General features: G+C 36.2%; 1 protein-coding gene across 22 annotated transcripts in view; it reads left to right on the top strand.

Moving 5' to 3' along the window:
• atp2b2 (ATPase plasma membrane Ca2+ transporting 2) overlaps positions 1-22,519 on the top strand; it is a 144,126-nt gene that overhangs the window by 96,747 nt on the left and 24,860 nt on the right. For 11 of the 22 annotated variants that reach the window (XR_002873277.2, XR_013655951.1, XM_011474843.4 and 8 more), the window contains 6 exons: positions 278-310; positions 3,520-3,612; positions 5,289-5,330; positions 7,358-7,522; positions 11,361-11,575; positions 12,356-12,598. Coding sequence is in view for 20 of the 22 variants with exons in the window: in XM_011474843.4 (XP_011473145.1) it covers positions 278-310; positions 3,520-3,612; positions 5,289-5,330; positions 7,358-7,522; positions 11,361-11,575; positions 12,356-12,598 (791 nt within the window). In the remaining 2 variants the exon portion in view is untranslated. The remainder of the gene's footprint in view (positions 1-277; positions 311-3,519; positions 3,613-5,288; positions 5,331-7,357; positions 7,523-11,360; positions 11,576-12,355; positions 12,599-22,519) is intronic. The other 11 variants (XM_078947080.1, XM_078947081.1, XM_078947079.1 and 8 more) reach the window with 4 other exon arrangements.

Raw genomic sequence — 22,519 nt, 5'->3', positions numbered from 1 at the left:
TAGAGTGTGTAAGGCTCATTGTTTAATGTTGTTGTTTTTAAATGTCTATTTGCCTGGAGTTTTTTTGTGTTTGTTTGTTTAATGATACAAAATACAAATAAATGGCACATACCTGTTAAAACCTGAGAAGAAAATACTACCTATACTCTAACTGAAGACGTATGAATGTAATCTGAGATAAGTATTGTTGTCTCAGATGTGAGCGACAGTACTTAGTTCTGTAGGTCTCTGTACATCATTGTCCTTACTCTCTTACTGTTCCAAATTCACCTCGAAGGAGGGGCAGTGGAAGACGGACACCAGAACACAGGTACAGTATCACTTTTCTCTGAACCCTGGAATTGTGCTTGACCCCCTCTGATTATTGTAGTGATTCCCAGCAAATCACTATGACTTTTCCAAAGCCATGCACCCTTGTACCTCTTTAATTTCTATCTTAAAAAGAGACATCTTTTTAAGTTCTGAACAACTTATTTTCTTAGTGTATTACCTCGTCTCCCAATAGATTAACACTGCTCGCATCAAACCTTTTAAATCACATCCAGCATGTTTTAGCAACAGACTCTCATACATGTACCTTTGCTGTATATAATGACATAGACAATAGCGCGAAAGCAAAATGACAATGATCTAATGCTTTCAAAACATTACATCAATCAAAAAAAAAAGGTCTCTCGATTACAAATTCACTTCTCTTTTAGAATTTGTAGAAAACTTTGGACATGCATACACATTCTGCTGTTTAAATAATAATTGCTAGTTGCAAGAAGGACCCAATTTGTCCTTGATTGTTCTCAAAAACCTTTCCTCTTCGTATGACGTGCGCTGTAACTGAAACTGTACTGCTTCAGCAGTTTTGCATTTGCTTTGCATGACCTATAGGTTTAACGACTGTCCAATTTATCCGACCGAATGTAATTATCTCAAAGGATCGACTACTGAAAGTTTAATGTGTACTGTTAAGGTGCAAAACTGGCACAATTCTGTAAAAGTGAAACACATCACTCCTTGTTACCATGTAGTACAGTCATTGAATTTTTGCATTGCAATAATCAAGACATCAAGGACAGGTTTTTTTCTACTGGAACTAAACATCTAAATCTTTTTACCGATACCTAAAAACAAACAAAAAAATGTGTCTTGCAATTGTAAAAAAGTAAAAATTCCTTTTCAAAACAAGTTAAAAATATAAAATCCTAGATGTGCATCCTTTTTGTTATTTGATAAAAATCTGACAATGAAACTTGTACAATTTGATTCCTTGAAATAAGTTATGATATCTTTTTTAGAACAAAATAATTCCTAACTTAACTATAACGACTCATATTTAGGTAGGTTGGTCTGGTGATTAAAAATAATGTGTCCTAAAATAATTATGTATTTCTCGATTAAGACTTTAAACCTTAAAGTAAGATTGTTATTACAAACTTTTATGATAAAAATGTCTTAACTACACATTAATGCACACACACAGTTAAAAACAGACACTAATTAAACAAGACCTACTAACATTTTTTGGATTACATTTTTTACTTTTCTATTTATGAGCAAAAAGGCAGTTATTCCATATTCTGGTACATTTTAAATAAACTTCGAAAAAGAATATGACAGTTTACTTATATTTTCTATAGGAACAAATACTAAGCATATTTGATGACATTTAGTGGCCGCTGAAAGATCTCACTGCTAATTCATTACAGGGGAATTACAGGGAATTTAAAAGTAATTTCTCCATTGAATAGTTTTTCATTGTTTAATCATGGTTTTGCAAAGATTAACAACAAACTAACATACAGTTATCGTAATTTATACAGTTGTACTTTGTAAGTGCCAAAACCAGTTTTTAATTTATCATAAAAAAATTCTGTTTCAAGGTGATATTTATGAATTTTGAACATTTCCATAACCTGTACAAAAATATAAAGATGAACATGTCACACTATCACAATGTAGTTACTAGAAGGAACTGCTTTTCCAGAAGAAAATCCAGGGTTGAATGCCATAATGCTGAATGAAAATGAAGCCTAAAGGGTAGCAATTAGCAAAAAAAAAAAAAAGAAAGAAAGAAAGACAAAAATGATTATAGTTGACCATAAATAAAGAAGTGAAAACATCACAATAACAAAAAATATATTTTTGGGAAAAATGCTAGTGCCAGGTATAGAACCAGCGAGCCTCTACACCAAGGATTCCCCATGTATTTTAATAGAAGCAAAAATCCTGGAAATCCTGGAATATCTTGAAAAGTTCAAGGATTTGGAGGACCGAAAGTCATAGCTGGAAATAGCTGAAAGAGCTGAAAATTTTAATAGTTGAATGGTTAAAATAGCTGAAAAAATTGTAGGACTTAAGCACCAAAAAATGGCGGAAGATACAATTATAAATAAAGAGAAAAGGGAAAACGATGGCTTGAATGCTTTATAGCACGTGTCAAACTCAAGGCCCGGGGGCCAAATGTGGCCCACCATGTCATTTTACGTGGCCCGCGAGAGCATAAAAGTTTTTAATGTCTTAAAATAAAAATTTTCTTTAGTTGATAACATATTATTTATGTGTAGCTGTAATTATTCAATGTTTGCAGGTCTTATGTGTGTATAAATTGTTGTCATCAAACCACCAGTTGGATGCAAGGCTGTTTGCAGCCTTTTTCTGTAAAATGTTACACGTGTCATACATGTTCTTTCTCGCTCAGTTTTATGTTATTTTTTTTTATTCACTTAGACACTTTGATCTTTCATTAATGGCGTTATGTGGGTTTAAATAAGGGGACAAAAATGAAAACGATTTATGCTAGAGTAACAACCAAATATATGTTTTCTATGAAACTGTAATTGTCTCTTTAAAAGGTTATGATAAATAAGTAATGAGCTATTTAACATTAAGGAGTAGTTACATTTATTTTTCATTACATTTAGTCACATGTATAAGATATATCTGGCCCTTTGAGGACAGCCACTTTGCTGATGTGGCCCTCAGTGAAAATGAGTTTGACACCCTTGCTTTATAGCATTCAACCAATGAATGTAGCATAGTTTCAATCAATGTAGCATATTTTCTGTCTTTTCTCAATTCACACTGTATTTAAAAAAAAAAAAAACACACACACGCACAGTGTAAAAGTAAATTTGGGTATTTAAGTTCAATAAGTAGGCTTAATTGGGTAAGTTGTTTTTGAGAAATAGTGTTTCCTTTAAGCCTGCTCTAAAACCCCATGTATGCAGAGTTCTTGATTGTTCTACCTGTTCCTTTTTAAACTCTGTTTTTTGACATTTAGCAAAGTCTGTTACATCATTTAGGTCACAACCTACACAAACACATGTTTTTGTTCCATAAAACACACCCACAATAGTTTTCATTTACAGTCTGCTTTAATCTGCTTGATTTCTTGTGCTATAACCATGTTATTTCTGTTCACTGTCTTGTACGTGCTTGTGGTTGGGTGGGCTTGTGTGTGTTTGTGTGTGTGGGTGTGCGTGTGTTATTGTTCATTTATGTTCAACCCTCATTGCTACTGGCTAGACTGCTCCCATCCCCCTATCCATCCCATTGCAACTATAACCACGGATGGGGCTGCGGGCATTAATGCCACAGGCAGTGCCAACTTAATTAATGGTAGGTTGACAAAACGTCTCTGACCTGTTTCTGTTTTGACTTTTGGTTCCTCCTACATCTCCGACTGCCTCCTTGCCTCCTCTTATCATCAGCACACACCTTCTGCTCAGTTTTTCCTTTGTTATTTATTCATTTTTTACTGTTTCCTTGATGTTAGTGCATGCTTGTTTAGTTTCGGAAGTCAGTCTTGTGTTTCTTGTTGTATTGTTTCCAATCTTGGATAAAATGAATAAAGACACCATTAAAAAATTAATGTACATTTTGTATAAAACTAAAAAGAAAGTGCCCCCTAAAGATTTGCTACGGCTAAATCCCCACCAATTCCTTTTTTGGTTAAGTTTTCTGTACGGTAATTTAAAGGGCCTGTTTTCCTGTTAGCATGACAAGATACAGAAAGATTAACTTCCTTCATATTTGCGCTGGTTTTCTTCTTGTCTTTGTCTCCTTGACGAAAATCCCCCAGAGAGTTTAGACTCAAGACCGCCGGGGCATAATTTACTCGATAATAGTGACCTTGTGCTGTCCCGGTTTAGAAGACAGCAATATGTCAGGTCCAGCTTTATTGTGACTCCAGGGAACTGACTAATCTGGAAGTGGGGATAAAATGACCCTGCTCCAGTTTGCTGGTCCTAGCTCTCCCTGAATCAATTTAGCTTTGATATTCCCACTCAAAAACCCAACAATCTATATCAGAAGAAAGGGTTTCAAAGGATAACAGCATCACATTTTCAGGACTAAGGGTTTTTGATTTATTCTGTTTCTTAATTTGATGTCTTACATTGTACTTGTCGAAAAAAGCATTTTACTTACACTTCAAGACTTTTTGCCTTTGTTCAGATTTGGATTTGTTGTTTGTTTGTACTTACACAATTACTGCAGCTCTGTTATAATATAACAGCCAGCCATAGAATTGCCAGTTGGTTTGAATGAACTTTTTAAGTAAGTGGACTTCAGTTGAGCAAATACCACGTCAATAATGAAGTATTAGCACTTAGCTTTCAGTATTTCTCCAGTTGTGAAGCCTCTCCACGTGAGGAACTCTTCCTTCAAGTGCTCCTTCTTTCCTTCTTTCTTTCTATATTCTCCACATTTCACTTCTGGTTTCTTTTCAGTGCGTGATCTTGCACGTGTTTCCCAAACTGCATGCTGTCTTGTTTGTGTGTTCTGTATGTGTGAATTTTTGGTGTAAATACCTCCTCTGTCAATGTTTATCTGCTGTCTTATTCTCTTTAATCAGATGATAATTGGGCATATAGGATTTATATTGCATGTAGGATGATTATGATTATAAGAAAGTCTACAGGAGTAGGAAGTTTTCAGTGTTTTATGAAAGCTGTGACATAATTGTAGTTGATCTATGCATTTCTATTCCAAGGACACAGGGGCATAACTTTTGATTACTACTTACAAAACCTGCCACATGTTAGTGCAGATAAATCACCATATAAAGAATAGTTTCGGCTTTTACCTCTTTGAGAGTGGATTCAATGTAAATGTTTGTGAAAATATTTTTTATGTGACTGTCACAGAGTTGTTGTATTAAAAGTCATTTTCCTGTCTCCCTATTTGTAACTTTTGGCTTTTTTTATTGTTTGTGCCATGTCTGTGGGGATTATTTGTTGACTCGTCTGCCTTGGCTATTTTTGTTGTTATGGTCTTGTATGTCTTCATCATAGGTAAAATGCAAGATGGCAATATGGAGAGCAACCAGATTAAAGGTAACCAAATCATATGTTTCACTCTCCCCCGACATCTCCCTCCTTCTTTTTTTTTCTCTCCTTCGCCCCTTACATTGTATGGTTCATGCTCTGGGTCACAAGCAGGTGGAGAGTCCAAGGTTATTGCTGTGCTGTGTTTTATTTCAAGCCCACATTTGCTTTTGATAACACACCAAGTAGTTCTAATTCATTGAAGAGACCCAGTCCATCTGTGTGGGTGGGTGTGTATGTGGTAGGGAATCAGACCAATTGTTTGACCCAGGTTTTTTCCACATTCTCATTAAATTAGGAGAGCCCTTCTCTACACATTGTCTGCCACTTATGTGTTGTTTTGTGATCTGTTGTTCTCTCTTCTTTATCTTATTTTTTTTTTTTTACTTTGTTTTGTTGTTGGCACATCTTGTTCTTTCTTAGAGAACAGCAAATTGTCCTTCAGCTATCCTGTGTGCACCTTTTAGCCAAAAGAAAAAAAAACTCTACTCTTGCCATCTTATACCGTTGGACTAAATATTCTTTTCTTTATTTGGTTTCTTCCCTTATTTTACTATCTAATGTAATTGTTATAGTACTAATTTATTGCTGTGTGTCTTTTGTGGGGGTCAGGTAAGGATGTAACAAACATTTATTCTTATCTATATATTTAAAAGTGCTTTTCGCTGTTTATACTTTGTTTACAGTCACAAAATTGAATTGTAAATGTGTCAGGCTTGACCATGAACTCCCCTTATACATTTTTTTGTGCAATATTTTGAACTAAACATTTTTTAAGATGATGGTCATAGGAGCAATACTGAATCTGAAGATTCATAAATGTCATTTATCATACATTAAATTTAAATTACTGTGGTAGATGCTGAACCAAATTAGTATATATATATATATATATATATATATATATATATATATATATATATATATATATATATATATATATATATATATATATATATATTGTTTTTATTCAAATTTGGATTTATTAAAACAGTCATTTAAATGATTTGCTCATCTGTGTAATAATATTTTTACTGAGACAATTATTTAGTGTTAAAAAGGTAAAACAAAACTATGAGATATAATGGATTTATACTTATTAAAAGCCTTAAAAGATCACTTTTGACTTTTTTTATTTTTTATAAAAACAAGACTGAGACCATTTTACTTAAGAAATGTTTGCATGTTTAAATGTGTTAGTCTATGTGGAACTAAGAAACAGTTTACCACACCACAGAATAATTCATGCAATAAATCCCAGAAAATGTAACAGTTTCTCCCTGACACATTTATTTTACTCGCTGTAGAAGTCTTTAAATTTCTGTGTTATTCAAACTTTTCCTTCTTTTTTTTGCACACAATACAGTATTTCTGGCGTTTCCTCCTGATGATGCTCTTTTTTCTTTAATTAAAGCATAGTTTCTAATCCCAGTTGCAAGAAAAGTAGATTTAAGCACATTTTCTTCTTTTAATAAGCATCCATAAATCAGGATTAAAGCTTAAATACATGGACGGCTTGGTTTCATTAAATGAGTCCTTTGGGAACTTAAAATTGATCTCCAAAGTTTTTCAGTTCTAAAGTCATTTCTCATTTTTGGAAAAACAAAAAAAAGCATAAATACATAAATGAATTAATGAACGTAGAAAAACACCATTTTAAAACTACTTTTGTTCTTTAATTTTTTGTTATTAATCACTTGTTCCAATGATTTCTTTTGTATTTTATTATTTATTTTCTGGTTGAACATTGTCTGTATGCCAACTGAAGCTGTGCATGAAAAGTTTTTTTTTTGATAATTTTCCTTACTCATACGATCTTTTGACACTTTCTTTGAATTTGTCTTTTTGTTTTTTTCCTCAGGGACCATTACATTTGATGCTCAAACATCCAAATTACTTAGATTAAAAGTATGAAAGTACTTGAGTTTGTTCTTTTCTGACATTTACCTAGTCTAATCAGTCTGGTCTTTTGTTTTCTCCTTGTGCGTGTATGTCTGTATGTGGATGTGTGCATGCGGGTGTTTGTCTGTCTACAGTGAAGAAGCAGGATGGAGCAGCTGCCATGGAAATGCAGCCTCTGAAGAGTGCTGAAGGTGGAGAGGCCGATGAGAAGGAGAAAAAGAAAGTATCAGCTCCAAAGAAAGAGAAGTCTGTGCTGCAAGGGAAGCTGACCAAGCTGGCTGTCCAGATTGGCTATGCAGGTACAGCAAATGTCTCACAGACAAATCTATTAATGTGAAAGATCAAAACATGACGTTCTGAACCATTCTCTGTCATTAAAAGATGATACTCCTTTCATTAAGAACAAGATCAATGCTCCAATCGAAATGTTCCTATTATTTTTTATTATTTATAAATGTTTTTGCAGTTGCAGTCATACTCTCTTCAGTTGTCTGTGTCTTAAAGAAGCTAAATGACCCCAAGGGGTTTTTGGTTTATAATGTAATGTATTCTTCCCCAGAAACTCCAGCTATGGGTTTTTTCCATTAAGCTCATTATAGAAAGACTGTTTTAATTTTTTCATTTTTTTTAATGCCTAGTTTTTCCAAAGCTTTGTTGATTTTTGAGTGTGCTGTTTTGCCGTGGGATGTTGTTGTTCAAACGCATCTGTAAAGTTCATTAAAATCCTTAAACAAGTATCATGTCATTCCAGTTCGGTAAAGTTTTAGTTAAATTTCTCTTTGTCTCGCATTTGATGACTTTACCTGTGCCAAAAAATAACCCCACACTCTGGGGTCACTTTGAAGGCCACACAATTTGGTTTTGTATTATTAGGACTGTTATAAATTACAACATTAAGAAGATAGTGAGTATTTATAGTTTGTTCATGGAGCTCCACGGTTACAGATGGCTGTTCGTTGCTGTAAAACTCTCTGCAAGTTTTTGCACACAAGAATTTCCCACTCCACAAACAGGTCTTTTATTTTTTTTACTGTACTTTTAGCAAAGCTGTTTTATTGTTTACTGATGTGCTCGATTTAGGGTTTTCTGGTCTTTTAGCTGTTTCTGAAGTTATAACAAACTTTTAAATCTTAGAATATAGCGGTTAATGCTGTTGACATATACATTTTCAATAATGAGAGGGTCACAGTCAAATATACACCCTTAACTGGAACCGCCAAATAAGTAGATTTCTTGTTTGGGACTAATCTGATGGGTGTTCAAGGTTCCCATTTTGAAGAAAAAAAACCCCAAAAAACTTCATCTCTTTGCCTTATTTCTTTTGCACGACAAGTTTTTGTACCTTTGCTTGCTTATTCTTCATGAATGAAAGATAGGGGCCTAAATCTTTATGTAAATAAGCTTCATGAATGTGTGTTTCATAGGTTTCTTGGAGACTTGATTGTGTGCCTTGTGCACTGTGATGGTCTGGGTACAGTGTGTACGGCTTGTACAAGTTCCAGGAATCCATGTGACCCTAATTAAGAAAAGGCAGAAATATATTTAGGATAAGATAAATGGTGTGTGTGGCGCATTTTAAACAAGCATGCACATAATCACACAGATGTATAGAATTTTATTCAAAAATTGGTCTGCTCATTGCTTTAACATTGTGAAAACAAAATGAGTACCCCCGGCTCCTTTTGCCAGAAACTACCATAACCCATACCAGGATGTACAGCTTTGACATTGGGGTGACATTTAGACAAGAAAACCGTGTCCAGTCTGTAACCTGAAGACAAAAGGAGAGGATTAAACGACCAGAAGGCAGCATGGCAGAAATAGTAGTCACAGTAGAGGGCAAATGATAACCATACACAGTTAGTGGGAAGGCAGCCATGGCTAAATAGGTTTCTAAGGGTTAAGCAAGTTCAGAGAAGTCAGATTATTGCAAAGAACAAGAACTGAGCCATGGACAGCTATGCATTTCCGTCTTTTACATGAATGAAATCAAACTGTGTGCCAAGAATGTGCCATGACTGTCAAACCCTCCAGCACCAGGATTTATAGCAATGACATTGTGATGGCAGTCAGACTAGAAAAATATGTCTGGATGGTAACAATACAAGGAAAGGTTGTAGGAATTGAGGTTACTGCCATTACATTGCTAAAAGACAGAATAGGATATCTGGAAGACAGTCTCAAATATTTTGGTGCCCTACAGGCAAATGTTAATCATGAAGACGCAGCTAGGCACCGCGCAATACCTTTAAAAGGAAAGCAGACTTCTAAGAAATCAGATTAACAGAAAGAACAAGATCCCAGATATCACAGCTACGTCTGGTCAGCCATCAGATACTCTGCTGGGATTTTAAAGTGACTAAATAAGAAGGTTAAAGTCACTGACATCAAGACCGATGAGCCTCTCACTTTGCATGATGCTCTCCATCCCCTATCCAGCATTCTCATAAAAAATAGGGCAGATGACTAATAGGTTTCATAGCAACCATCCAGAATGAAACATCAAAGATAATTCAGAGCATCAGGAAGATGACTAAAAGCAATGGAATGCTTTAGTAAATGACTCAGGAAATAAAAATAGGAGAGCATGAGGGAAGTAGATGCACTATCATGAAAGAACAAATCCTTACATGGAATGTTTCACCGAGGGGCTGAAATAGAAAAATCCCAGCAACTGCTTGAAATGGATGGACTGACATGCAGCACAGATACAGTGATCATGGTTGCAGAGACACAGGGCCTCAGTACAAGAACACAGAGACAGGGATCCAGCACACCAGGCAAAATCCTTAAGTGCGAACTGTGCAAATTTGACTTGAGACAACACAGCGCCAAAAAGCAGGTGATAGCAAACCAACCAGATATTGTAATAATGGATAAGCAGATGAATATGATAGCTGCAGAGACATAAAGAGGAATTAAGAGAAGAAGTTTTAGAACTATAAACAGCTGTAAGAGGAGCTGAAAAAGTACCGGCAGGAAAAGCTTAGTACATTCAAAGTTGAAGAGTCACCTGAAATAACTACCTGTTTTACTTAGTAGTGAGTATTCCAGACAATTTTCAGTAATGTTGTAGATTCTAAAGTGCAATATCTGGGTTGAAATATATTATGAGTCATTTGACTCCAAATAGTACTTGAACAAAGTACAGAATATTTTTCAAAATGTGTACATTAATACTATTATTTAGTGTATTACTAACCCTGGTTCAATTTCAGCAGACTCCCCAATGATCTAAGTTAAATGGATATTCAACATCAACTCTTTTAAAGCAACTTTTTATTATTCAACAACTTTGTCTTCCCTTTATTTGTTCTTTAGTTAATTTACGTGAATGACAAAAGTTTCTTTAATGAATAATGGAATCTTAAAGAGAACATTACTTTTATAATGGGTTGCTCCACTGTCCAATTCTCAATGCTCCTTAATCAAGAAAGAGATTTTTAACTCAGGAAAAATTCTCTGAGATGTTATTGCAAGGAAAACACTTGCTAAAAACTAAAGGTAAAAATAGACAGAATACTTAAAAACAATAATAAGTTTAGATCTACTTTTTAATTCGTAACATTGGTACAATATCAAAAATATATTCAAAATCACAATTAACAAAAAAAGAATATTTTGTATTATGTTAATTTGCATGCAGATAGCTCTTTAAAACAAGAAATACATGTCGTTTTTAAGAACATATAAATATGTAAACAATACAAATAGTTTGCACAAATATAGCTTTTTCTGAAAATGTGAAAATCGTTCAGGAATTTTTATTGAAGTACATTTTGCTGTGTGGAAATCAATTGTTTCAATATTAGAGGTCATAGGTTTAGCAGAAGTTTTTTTCAGAGAGATAAGTTGGTGCGAACAAATCATTAAAAATAGCTGATGAGTATTTATGTGTATGTGTGTGTGTGTTTTTGTTAAAGGAACCTGTTTAAACCCTGCAATGGTTATTCTGTGCACAGCCTTAACTTCTTCTTTATTCCTTTTTCCCATCAGTTTTTTTCTCCAGTGGTTGTTATTGGCCATTAAAAAAACAGACAATAAAGGAATAAAGGCTACAGCTTTCACTGATTTCCAGTAAACTATGTTTTTATATGTTCCTTTTTTTCTAAATGACATCTTCCCGATCTCTTCCAGGATTGGTCATGTCTTCTATTACTGTCACCATCTTGGTCCTGTATTTTTCCATTGACAACTTTGTGATGAAGAAGCGCCCATGGATGGCAGAGTGCACTCCTATCTACGTTCAGTATTTTGTCAAATTCTTCATTATTGGTGTGACTGTGCTGGTGGTGGCAGTGCCAGAGGGGCTGCCTCTGGCTGTCACTATCTCCCTGGCATATTCAGTCAAGGTAAGGAAGCACAAACTGATGCAGTACATTTAGAAAAAAAAGGTTATTGATTTCATTTAAGTTAGTTAGGTTATCATAGCTGATATTACGCTTCCTACTACAATAATTGCTAAGGTGAGATGGTCCTATGTAGTACAGGGTGTCTTATTTTGAAAGGAATAACCCCTTTCAAAAGTTATAAAACGTTTTTCATGTTAAGTAAAAAAAAAAAAAAAAGCAATTTTTCTTTTTGTGTTCATGTTTTACTTAAAAAAAACAACATTTCATTCAATATTTCATTCATACTTAGTAACAATAACACGCACACAAACACACACACACACATATATATATATATATATAAGTACAGACCAAACGTTTGGACACACCTTCCCATTCATTTGAATGAGAAGGTTTTGTCCAAGCTTTTGGTCTGTACTGTTTATATAGAGTTTGTTTTTTTTATTCTTATAACACAGCAAAAACGTAGGACTGTAAAGCAGTTCCCTACATTAAGTCTTAAATGTTTATATCCTAGTTTTCACTGTAAAAACATTGTAATGTATTTGAATGGACTCTGTTAATTTAATTGTAATGGTCAGAAGACAATGAAATCTGGTGGTCAATGTGTGTATGTATTTTATTTTCTTAAAGGATTTGAATTAAATCTTCTCCATGGGGACAGTTAAAATGTGACAAATATATACATTTTGTTTTGCAAGAACTTTAGGATTCTGATGTTTTTTTTAAGTTGAGTGCAGTGCCAAGTGTTTGGAATGTTTACATATTTCCTACCAACAGAAAATGATGAAAGACAATAACCTTGTGCGTCACCTGGATGCATGTGAAACGATGGGCAACGCCACAGCCATCTGCTCTGACAAGACAGGCACACTGACCACCAACCGTATGACAGCTGTGCAGTGTTACATTGGAGATGTGCACTACAAAAAAATCCCAGACCCAGGAGTGTTGCCACCCAAATCACTGGATTTATTGATCAATGCCATTGCAATCAACAGCGCCTACACAACAAAGATTCTGGTAAGTAATCTGGAATTGTAGCTGTTGTGACGATCTCCATGTTCTTCTGGCTTTCCTTACAGATTGTTTAACACTTGGAACGATAGGACTGAAATAGCTAAATATGTCCAACTATCAGTTTATCTAATCTATAAATTGCTTGACACTTATATGGGAAATGGTTAGGACGACAAGAACATCCCTGAAACAATAAAAAGGTCAGCAGGCCGACCGTTTCTCTTGGCGAAACTGATTTCAGTGTCCTTGGCTGCTGTTTAAGATTCAACAAGCATTCACCCAACTTGTCACCTTGAAAAAGGTTGAGTAATTTTGTCTTATCAGTTATTCAGAGCGTAGCAAACTGTAATTGAATCTAATCTGTCTAAGTGCTAGAGATGGGCTTTTGCTTATTGTGAATGCAGCAGACACAAAGTTCTCTGAGCCAAATAGACATCCCTGCAATAAAACACAGACAGATATATGGACACTCCTTGCATATTTAGACATGATCTGAAACCTGTTTATACAGATATGCGCTCAGACTTCGAGCCTAATACATTGTTTCTATAATAAAGCTATTGGACAAATGTTTTATCCGGCTGCCAAGATCAGGATGTCTTTGGCTTTAAGAGTGGCGTGTTTGTCCAACCCTTGTCTTAGCGTGACCATGTTTACTCACCTGCTCTGCTGCTCAGTTACATTTATTGCGCACTCGAGTTGTGTGCGTGTTTGTGTTATCAACCTTTTAAACCCAGCTGTGTCTGTTCATTGATGTCTGACCAACTGACAAATGCCACGATGGAACTTGAGCAGAAGCTGCACCAAGCAAGGGGACACGTGCTATTGAAGCATCCCAAAGGTCTCACTTCCTGTCCCTCCAGGCACAGGCAAAGAGCTAAACATGAAAGTTCATTGTTGGATCTCTTAAGACAAAGGGTCATTCAGACTGTTAGCGTTGTCTTCCAATTTATATATATTTTTTATCACACTTTCTCTAAACATTCCTGTTCTGAGTAGAAAGGAAATATTAGTATCTTATCTATTTGTTAGCTTTTTTCACATTCAAACATTATTGTGTGTTTTTTTTAATCCAAGTATTCATGCTTGCTTGTTTGTGTGTGACTTTGCTCTACTCTGCTGCAATTACAAGATGTTTTAGAAGCCTTCAAGATTACTTCAAAATGATTTGCTGACTCTGCAGCATCGTCATAGTTACAGAGGTCAACAAGATGATGAGCTGGCAAGCTTGACTCATAAAAATATTTACCAAACCGAAGAAAGCAGCAATTAAACCTAAAGTCATCCTCCAGTGACATCAGCTTACATTCTCTTTTTTAATCTTCCATCTACTGCAATGAAGTTGTCATATTATATTACACTTACTGAAACTACCAATCTATTTACGAAAATTGTCCAGTTGTGCTCGATCCACATATAAATTTAACAGCAGATTTGAATGCCAGCCGATTGACTTATCGATCAGATTTTTTTTCCTCTTTGCTAAAAATACAACTGCTCTCTCTAAAGCATAAAAGCATAATTGCTCCTGTTTACCTGCCACTCCGTAGCATTCTGCCACCTTCACTGAGCTTTTTTTTCCTAGTCATCTCTTTATCAAACTATGTCTGACTTGATCAGTTTCATGTTCATCACCGGTGCAGCTCTGTCCTGGGCACTGGAGTTTCTTGATTGATGCTCTCACTGCCTCAGGCGATCCGCTTCGGTTCATGGAGGAGCAGCGGGGACCCACAACATGATGATGCCTCATAAATATATACGTATATATATATATATATATATATATGAAGAAGAAAAAAACGCCCCTCTCACCCTCCGCGGGTGGTTTCTCCTCCAAGCTCGGGTCCTCTACCAGAGGCCTGGGAGCTTGAGGTTCCTGCAGTATCTTAGCTGTTCCTAGCACTGCGCTTTTCTGGACTGAGAGGTCTGAGGTCTTTCCAGGTATCTGTTGTAGCCACTCCTCCAGCTTGGGGGTTACTGCCCCGAGTGCTCCAATTACCACAGGCACCACTGTCACCTTCACTTTCCATGCTTTCTCCAGTTCTTCTCTGAGTCCCTGGTATTTCTCCAGTTTGTCATGTTCCTTCTTCCTAATGTTCCCATCGCTTGGCACTGCCACATCCACCACAACGGCTTTCCTCTGTTCTTTATCCACCACTACAATGTCTGGTTGGTTCACCATTACCATCCTATCAGTCTGGATCTGGAAGTCCCACAGGATCTTTGCCCTCTCATTCTCTACCACCTTCAGAGGTGTTTTCCATTTTGACCTTGGGGTTTCCAGTTCATATTCTGCACACATGTTCCTGTATATTATTCCAGCCACTTGATTGTGGTTATCCATGTATGCTTTCCCTGCCAGCATCTTACACCCTGCGGTTATGTGCTGGATTGTTTCAGGCGCCTCTTTGCACAGCCCAAACCTTGGGTCTTGTCTGGTGTGGTAGATCTGACCCTCTATCGCTCTGGTGCTCAGGGCTTGTTCCTGGGCTGCCAGGATGAGCGCTTCGGTGCAGTCCTGTAGGCCAGCCCTTTCTAGCCATTGGTAGGAGTTCTTGATATCAGCCCCTTCAGTTATGGTCCGGTGGTACATCCCATGCAGGGGTTTGTCCTCCCATGAGGATCTGTCCTCAAGCACTGTATCTTCTGCTCTCCATTGCCTGAGACATTCACTGAGCACACTGTCATTTGGGGCCTTGAGCTTGATGTACTCATGCATCTTGGATGTTTCATCCTGGATAGTGTCTTCTACGCTCACTAGTCCTCGGCCTCCTTCCTTGCGGCTAGCATACAGTCTCAGGGTGCTGGATTTGGGATGGAACCCTCCATGCATGGTGAGGAGCTTTCGTGTTTTAACATCCGTGGTCTGTATCTCTTCCTTTGGCCATCTTATTATTCCTGCAGGGTATCCCTGATGGAAAGTGGGCTACTGGAACAAGACGGAAATGGACTATATATATATATATATATATATATATATATATATATATATATATATTGCAGTGTGTTGGTATGATTGCTGATATAGTAACTATAATGTATGAAGAACAAAGTCATCTCTGCAAGTCATACTCTGGACATATTTATACAGTTTACGTTTAAAACGACTAATGGCATAATGTAAGTACATCTGCGTTTTATCTTAAGTGTTATAACTTAAAATATTGAGGCTACTCTTTCAAATTGCATTTTCTTCTTGTAATACAGTTTGAAAAATTGTTTTAATAGGGGTGTTTACAATTAATTGACTTAGTCAATAAATCAATTTACATTTTTTATGTATATTTTGCTAAAGATGTCCTAGATAGGTCAGTTAACCGGATCGTTTGAAATGAACCAGTGTTGACTGTGAATCATATTGGCAACCACACATTTTGACATGAATTGGATCCTTGTTCAAATGAATCGTTATCCTTCTATGTTTTAATCTTTAATCCAACATATTTTACATGTGAGCATTATTTCTAGAGACCCATACCTAAAATAGAGAATGACAGATAAATTAAGAAATATTAAATCTGGATGCAAAATTGATTTCTGAGAAAAACAGTATGTAGTCCATCCTACCTTCCCTCCCCCAACCACCTCCACTCTGTCAACGCTACTCCAGCCCTGCAGTATGCTGGCTGGTGTGTTCTTATGTAAGAGACCAATCCTGTGGGACGCTAAAGGAGTCTTTGATAGCCACCACACAAAGGCACAAAGGCAAAGAGGCAGGCTTTGATACCAATATCAATCCCCTTTGTGCTCCCTGGCTTCATAATACAGCCGCTGCTGTATGTATGTATGGCTCTCCTGTCCAGCATAAACAGACCACAGTAACAACTGAAGAATGCTCATCTTCAAAGGACACAATACACATGTTGAGGCAATAAAACATCTAAAAAGCAGTATAAGAATGCTTTATACACACATACATGGACACATATGGTTTTGCAGACAGGAATCAGTTAAATAATACACAAAAGTGAATAAATTTAATTTTTATCTTCTTATTTTGCCTGACATGTACACTGTAGTTAAGTCAAACATAAGGACTACTCAGAATTTCAACAAGCATTCATTGATGTCATTGAACTGATGTCACATTCCCCATGGCAGCAGCAAAACACAGGGTCTGAAGGGTGGTTTCAATGTTTTCTCTCTTCCTTTCCCTACTTAGTTTGTTCATTATGGATGAGCCGTATTAGCCGTGTTGTCGTCAACAGTGGGGAGGATGAGGGGGGTTGAGGCTTGCACTCTCCTTATATGCACTGTTCTTGTAGCGCAGTGGTATGTGTTTAGGAAGGCTGTGTGAATGTCCTTGGAGCTCAGTTTCATGCCGCTCCAACCACCTGCTCAGGTCACTTTTCTTTTAAAGGAAGAAAGAGGGATTAAACACCTCCGTACATGGCCATTGGTGCCTGGGAGTTTACAGAACAAGATGTGATGTTATTTATGAGAATCCACCATTACAGGGTTTATTAATTAGCATAGATTCAAAAGAGACTGGGTGTTGCTATGTAAATAATAATCAGCTGCTGCACAAGGCTGTTGATACATACAGTCAGCAATTTATAGTTTGTAATTAACAAAAACTGCCTTGCTTTTGTTTTGCAATGAGCAGCAGTGGCTCTGTATAATTACAGTGGGTGTTTCTTGCCATGCTTAGGTCATAAAGATATTGCATTGCATGGAGGGGAGATGGGAGAGGGCTTTGGATTTCCTCAGCTTTAAGAATGTAGTTTGCCTGTGTGTTTAGGAGCTGTAATGATATATGTGATCTCTTTTTTTCTCTCTTATCTTTTCTCATGTGCTTCCAGAGTTTACAGCTAAAATGACAGTAAAAGGTTGTTATAAAGCCACAGGGCTTAAAGACCCACTCCACTGGAAATTGTGTTTTTAGTGTTTTTAACATGTTATTGTAGCATTTTTCTCACGATGGAGGAGATATATAAAGAAAGCAAAGAATATAACTTTATTTCTAAATACTTCTTTATTCAAATCGTTGTGAATCAGGAGCAGATCGATAGCTAAAAATACTGGTCGACATTTTTGTTGCATTGGTAATGTTAGCTTGGGGGTATGAGGAGGAGTAAGATAGTGAGACAGCTCATAAACAAAGGAATGATGGGAAATAAGGGCGGCATGACTCCACGCCAACAATCCCGCTCACAACTGAAAGGTGAATTTCTGATGAACTGTTGCTGCTCAACAGAAACTATGTCTTAGAAGACGGCTCAGGCTTTTTTGGTTTTGCCTAAAAGCAGCATAATTATAAATAAAAGACCACTGGAACGCTATTGCAAGATCAAAAGATGATTGAAGTGGAACTTTAATGGTTGAACCCAACGTGACATAAACTCATGCTTCTGTTGACCTCACTTTTGTTGATTAAAATGTAAATATAGAGATGGAGTGTCAACAACTTATAGTAAAGTAAAATGGTACAGATGATTGGTTTACTGATTTGCAGCACAAAGACTTAATTCAACAGCTTTCTGTATTTAGAATTTCATATTTTTCTATTGAGAAAAGTGAAGGAAAAAAGCATTTACAGAAAAATATTCAGAGGTTGTGATTGATCTTCCTGACATGATTAAAAGGTATAAGTAACCTGTTTGATTGTACAAGATAAGGCTGTGAAACTGAAAAATATCAGTTGCATGGCAATGTTAACTGCATTTCGTTCAAATTGAAAGTCTTCTTCATGTCTTCCTGAATTTTGATTGGTCATAATGTAGGTCAGCCGAAGAAAGAACTCTGAAAATTCAAAGAAATAAAATAAATTGTTTAAGCTATCAAAGAGGAAGACTAGTTCAATGTAAAAAGACAGTAGGAAGTAAATCCTGAATTAAAAGAACAAAAGCCAGGAAGTGTAAAATATGACATTGAAGGGACCATAATCACATGGCATGTCTTTTTTAATGGACTGAATTCATTCCCTCTTAGCAAGGCTTCAAGGCATTAGCCTGGTTACAGCAGTGTGAAAAGCAAGAATATCATCCAGTCCCTCAAACAACGAGGAGGCCAGAGAAAGTGGGTCACCTTGTGAGAGACTAGGGAGTTCAAATGGAAAGAATAGAACAATCATATCAAGAAAGCAATAGAGGACTCCTGGGTAGGACAGAAAGAAAGTTAAGAAAAATAAGTGAAAACAGTCAAAGAAGTTAAGGAAAAAGGAGAACGTGACAAGGAACAGGAGGGATGGATTAGGGAGAGCCCCAGGTAGAATAGGAAGTGAGGTTGCCAGAGCTCCCTGCGGCATATGTCCTTGCCTGCAGGAACACCCAAGGGCCAGGGTGAGGGCAGCTGGTCCTCAGCCACATCCAGGGCAGGACATGCCAGCAGTAGTTCAGCCATGCCAATGCTGGGACACCCAAGCCAACAAACCATCCTTGTGCGTGGAAACTCATGTCAACCGCAACCCGTAAAGAATCTCTTGAAACAAAAGACAATGTAGTCATGTCTGCCTTTATTTGCTGTTTTTCTCTGATTTCTAAATATTTCAACCATAATTTACCTTCTTGTAAATATTCTGCTTCCAGCCAAAGTAAATTTAGATATTTTTATTTACTCAAGTACATGACATTTTCTGAATTGAACTATTAAAACGCTTCTTCTACAACATAACTACATTATGTTTTTATCCCTTTCACAAACTGCTAATCTTCACCACATAAGAATGGGTTGCGTCAAAAATAATTAAAAGCTAATGTATCCTATGCAGTTCTTTACATTTAAGAACTTTAATTGAATGCTGTTTTCTGACTGGGAGTCTATTCTTCCTTTCACCAGCAGACAGGGCAAATGAGGCCATTTGTTCCATCCTGTCATTAGCCAATGATGGGCAGTGTCTTCCTGATGTAATCACTGATTATTAGCAAACGGCATTATTTCTGTTATTAACCACAGCCTCAATAGAAAGTGTTTATACTTCAGCGAGACTCACTGCTGGACAATAACAGATAAGTCCCTTTATTAGGTAAGGATGCACCCACTCTCTGATTAGGTTTTAATGATTAATGAGATTTTGGATAACAGCCTAACCTTTCTGCAGTTCACCCCTGCTCTTCTGTCTCTTACTCTCTGCTTCTGCAGATGGTGGGAACAAGTAAGGAAGGCTTGAGCCAGCTCACATCAATACTCACTGAAATTCAAATATTTGTGTTTTTTTGTATGGAGTAGGGAAACTTTTGAATAAATCTGCTTTATTTTAGGTTGAAATAGAGTTTCTACAGGAATAATAGTTTGGTTTAGGTGTCCAAAAAACACCATGAAAACCACTTTTTTTCCCAAAACATTAGGACGACAAAGCTTTCCTTGAGCCACTTGTAACACAGAGGGCCACATAGAAACTATTAATCACTTGCAGTTTTTGGACAGTGGATTAAAGAACGATTACGTCAAAAAAAAAAAAAAAAAATTCATGGATGGGGAAAGAAACCTGTCATGAACCAAAGTCTATAGCAGAACCTAAAGAAGTGACATTATGACGCTAACTTATTTTAACCCGAGCTCAAATTTGAGCCAAGCTTTTACACATATTGTCACAGGTTCCCATTTAAGCAGAATAAACTACTGTTATAATATATCCACAAAATGTGATGTATAATAAAATGATTTGTATTTAAATGTGCTCTTGTTCAAAATTAAAACATTTCTGGTGAGCTGAGTGTGTATGCTGAGGGAGGTGGCATGCTCATGGTACGGGCAAAAGAGACCTGAAAACAAATTTGTTACAAGCAGGTGCAGCTTTCCGAAAAGCTCCCAAGTTTTTCACTGAATTCATTAGAGTTTTTTAATCCTGATCATTGATAACAGTTTGATGTCAAAGTTAAAGATAATGGTATAGGAGGAATTAGGTGAAAAGTTGTGTTGTCGTTTTATGTGATGCTGATGACAAAAATTGACATTTTAAAATCTTTACTATTATGTGAGTTAAAAGTTTCTCTACATTTTCAAAAAGCTGCTGAATCATCTCAATTGGAGTTGGGGGCTTCATTCTTTTGCATGTTAATTTCCTACTTTAGCAATTTATTATATTTAAAGACTTTTTTTCCCACTTGGAAATAGGAAAAAACCTCATCTGCCTATCTTTATGGTGAGTAATCTTTTGGTATCATAGTGCAAATGCAAAAATAAATAAAAAAAAGCCTGTCTTTTATAAAATATAAATTTATCATTTTAAAATATCACAACTTTTCCCACAACATTGGGAATAGGAAAAGGGAAGATTCTTAAAGAACCATCCTAAATTGTTCTTTTAAGGATGTACAGATCTTTAAAATTTAAATAATTTTTTTTTAAATGTTTTTCTAACAAAAAGCAGTAAAATCAAAACTAGACTTAATTTGCTTGAGTGGTATAACTGTAGCAGGTGTACAAAAGCAGACTTTACTTGAAGACAGCAAACAAGCATCTTAAACAGAAAAAATATTGTAATTTTAAAAAAAGTTAAGTTACACTCTTGTAACTTATCTCGGTTACAGACGTGCTCAGGTCCAGAACAGAGACGTAGCTGATCTATTTTGGAGGAAATTGCATAGACTGAAGCTGTCTGCTACGGCGTGAGGCCAAGGCTGTTCTGCTTGTGGGTGCATTTGTGTGGAGGTGCCTGATAAACTGTTCTTTGACAGTGAATATAGATGCCATGTGTACTGACGGTAGACTTACAAAAATGAAACCCTTAGTTGATGAGATTAGAAATATTTTAATTGAAGTTTTGTCAAGTTAGACAGCATTCCAGAATAATTATAAACACATTTTTTCAGCACTTTCAATCAATTCGTCCTCTTGTCTTACCACCATTCTCAATATTACCTAGATGAATGTATTTTTTTTGTAAATATTATGCCTCCAGCCAAAGTAAATTTAGATATGTTTATTTAAAATTTTACTTTATTAAAAATAGAGAAAAAACATTTTTAACCTTACAGCAGGGGTTCTTAAAGTGTGGCCTGGGGGCCAATGGCGGCCCGTGGGAAGATTTTTTGTGGCCCTCAATAAAAGAGAGCCAGAGCAGGTTTCTTTGAGGAAAAACGTTGTGTTGGCGAGAAGAAAAGTCCCTTTTAAGATAAGTGGACAAATGCTTATTTGTCGTACCTCAAGGGCTGGATAAAATCATGTGCCTTATTTACAAGAAGGTAAATCCAATGCTCAAAAATTCTATAAAAATTGTCACTATGTTACAAATTGTAAAAACTATGAAAAATTTACCGAAACAATAAGCTCCAACAACTACAACAAGGCTATGCTGCACAGCAGATAATGTTTACAAAAATGCCTAATCCAGTGAAGCTGTGACAGAGGCTATCAACGTTGTGGCTTTGGAAATGGCCCGGTGTAGCAATCCTTTAAATGATGGGGAGTTTGTAAAAACAATGCTGAAAGTAGCTGACATTGTTTGTCCAGAGCAAAAGAAAAAGTTTGAAGAAATAAGTCTCTTACATGATACAATTACTAGACGAGTAGACGATCTGCGGGCAGCAACCTCTGGAGGGCCTGGTTAACTGTACACATTTTTCTGTTTATCCATTTTTCTCACCACAATTGGCCCCCAGTATAATGTCAAGTTCCTTATTTGGCCCTCCACCCCTGCCTTACAGTTACTACAGCTACTATAAAACTGTAATCCCAACTATTTTAGAAATGTACCAATGTGCAAAGACGTTTTGAATGGCATTAAGGCTTAATCCACATCATCTTTTCTGTCCGTGTGTTAAATTCTGGTTAATGTGTAGAATTTGAAGCTAAATCACAAAAAAAAAACATTGCTTAGATATATGTTTTTGTGCTTACATGTTTGTTTGACATTTGGGATTTTTTTTTTTAATCCAGTGAGACTCAGTAATATTACTAATAAAGAAACCCTGGGAAAAGAAGATGATTACAAAGAGAATGAAGGACATGTGTGAAGTGAGATGAGTGAGAATTTTATGAAAA

The sequence above is a fragment of the Oryzias latipes genome, chromosome 5 (genome assembly GCF_053564925.1).
Source record: "Oryzias latipes strain Hd-rR chromosome 5, Olatipes_Hd-rR_3.1".
Lineage (NCBI taxonomy): Eukaryota > Metazoa > Chordata > Actinopteri > Beloniformes > Adrianichthyidae > Oryzias > Oryzias latipes.
The sequence above is the reverse complement of the archived record's forward strand: the minus strand, read 5'-3'. Positions and strand labels throughout refer to the sequence as shown.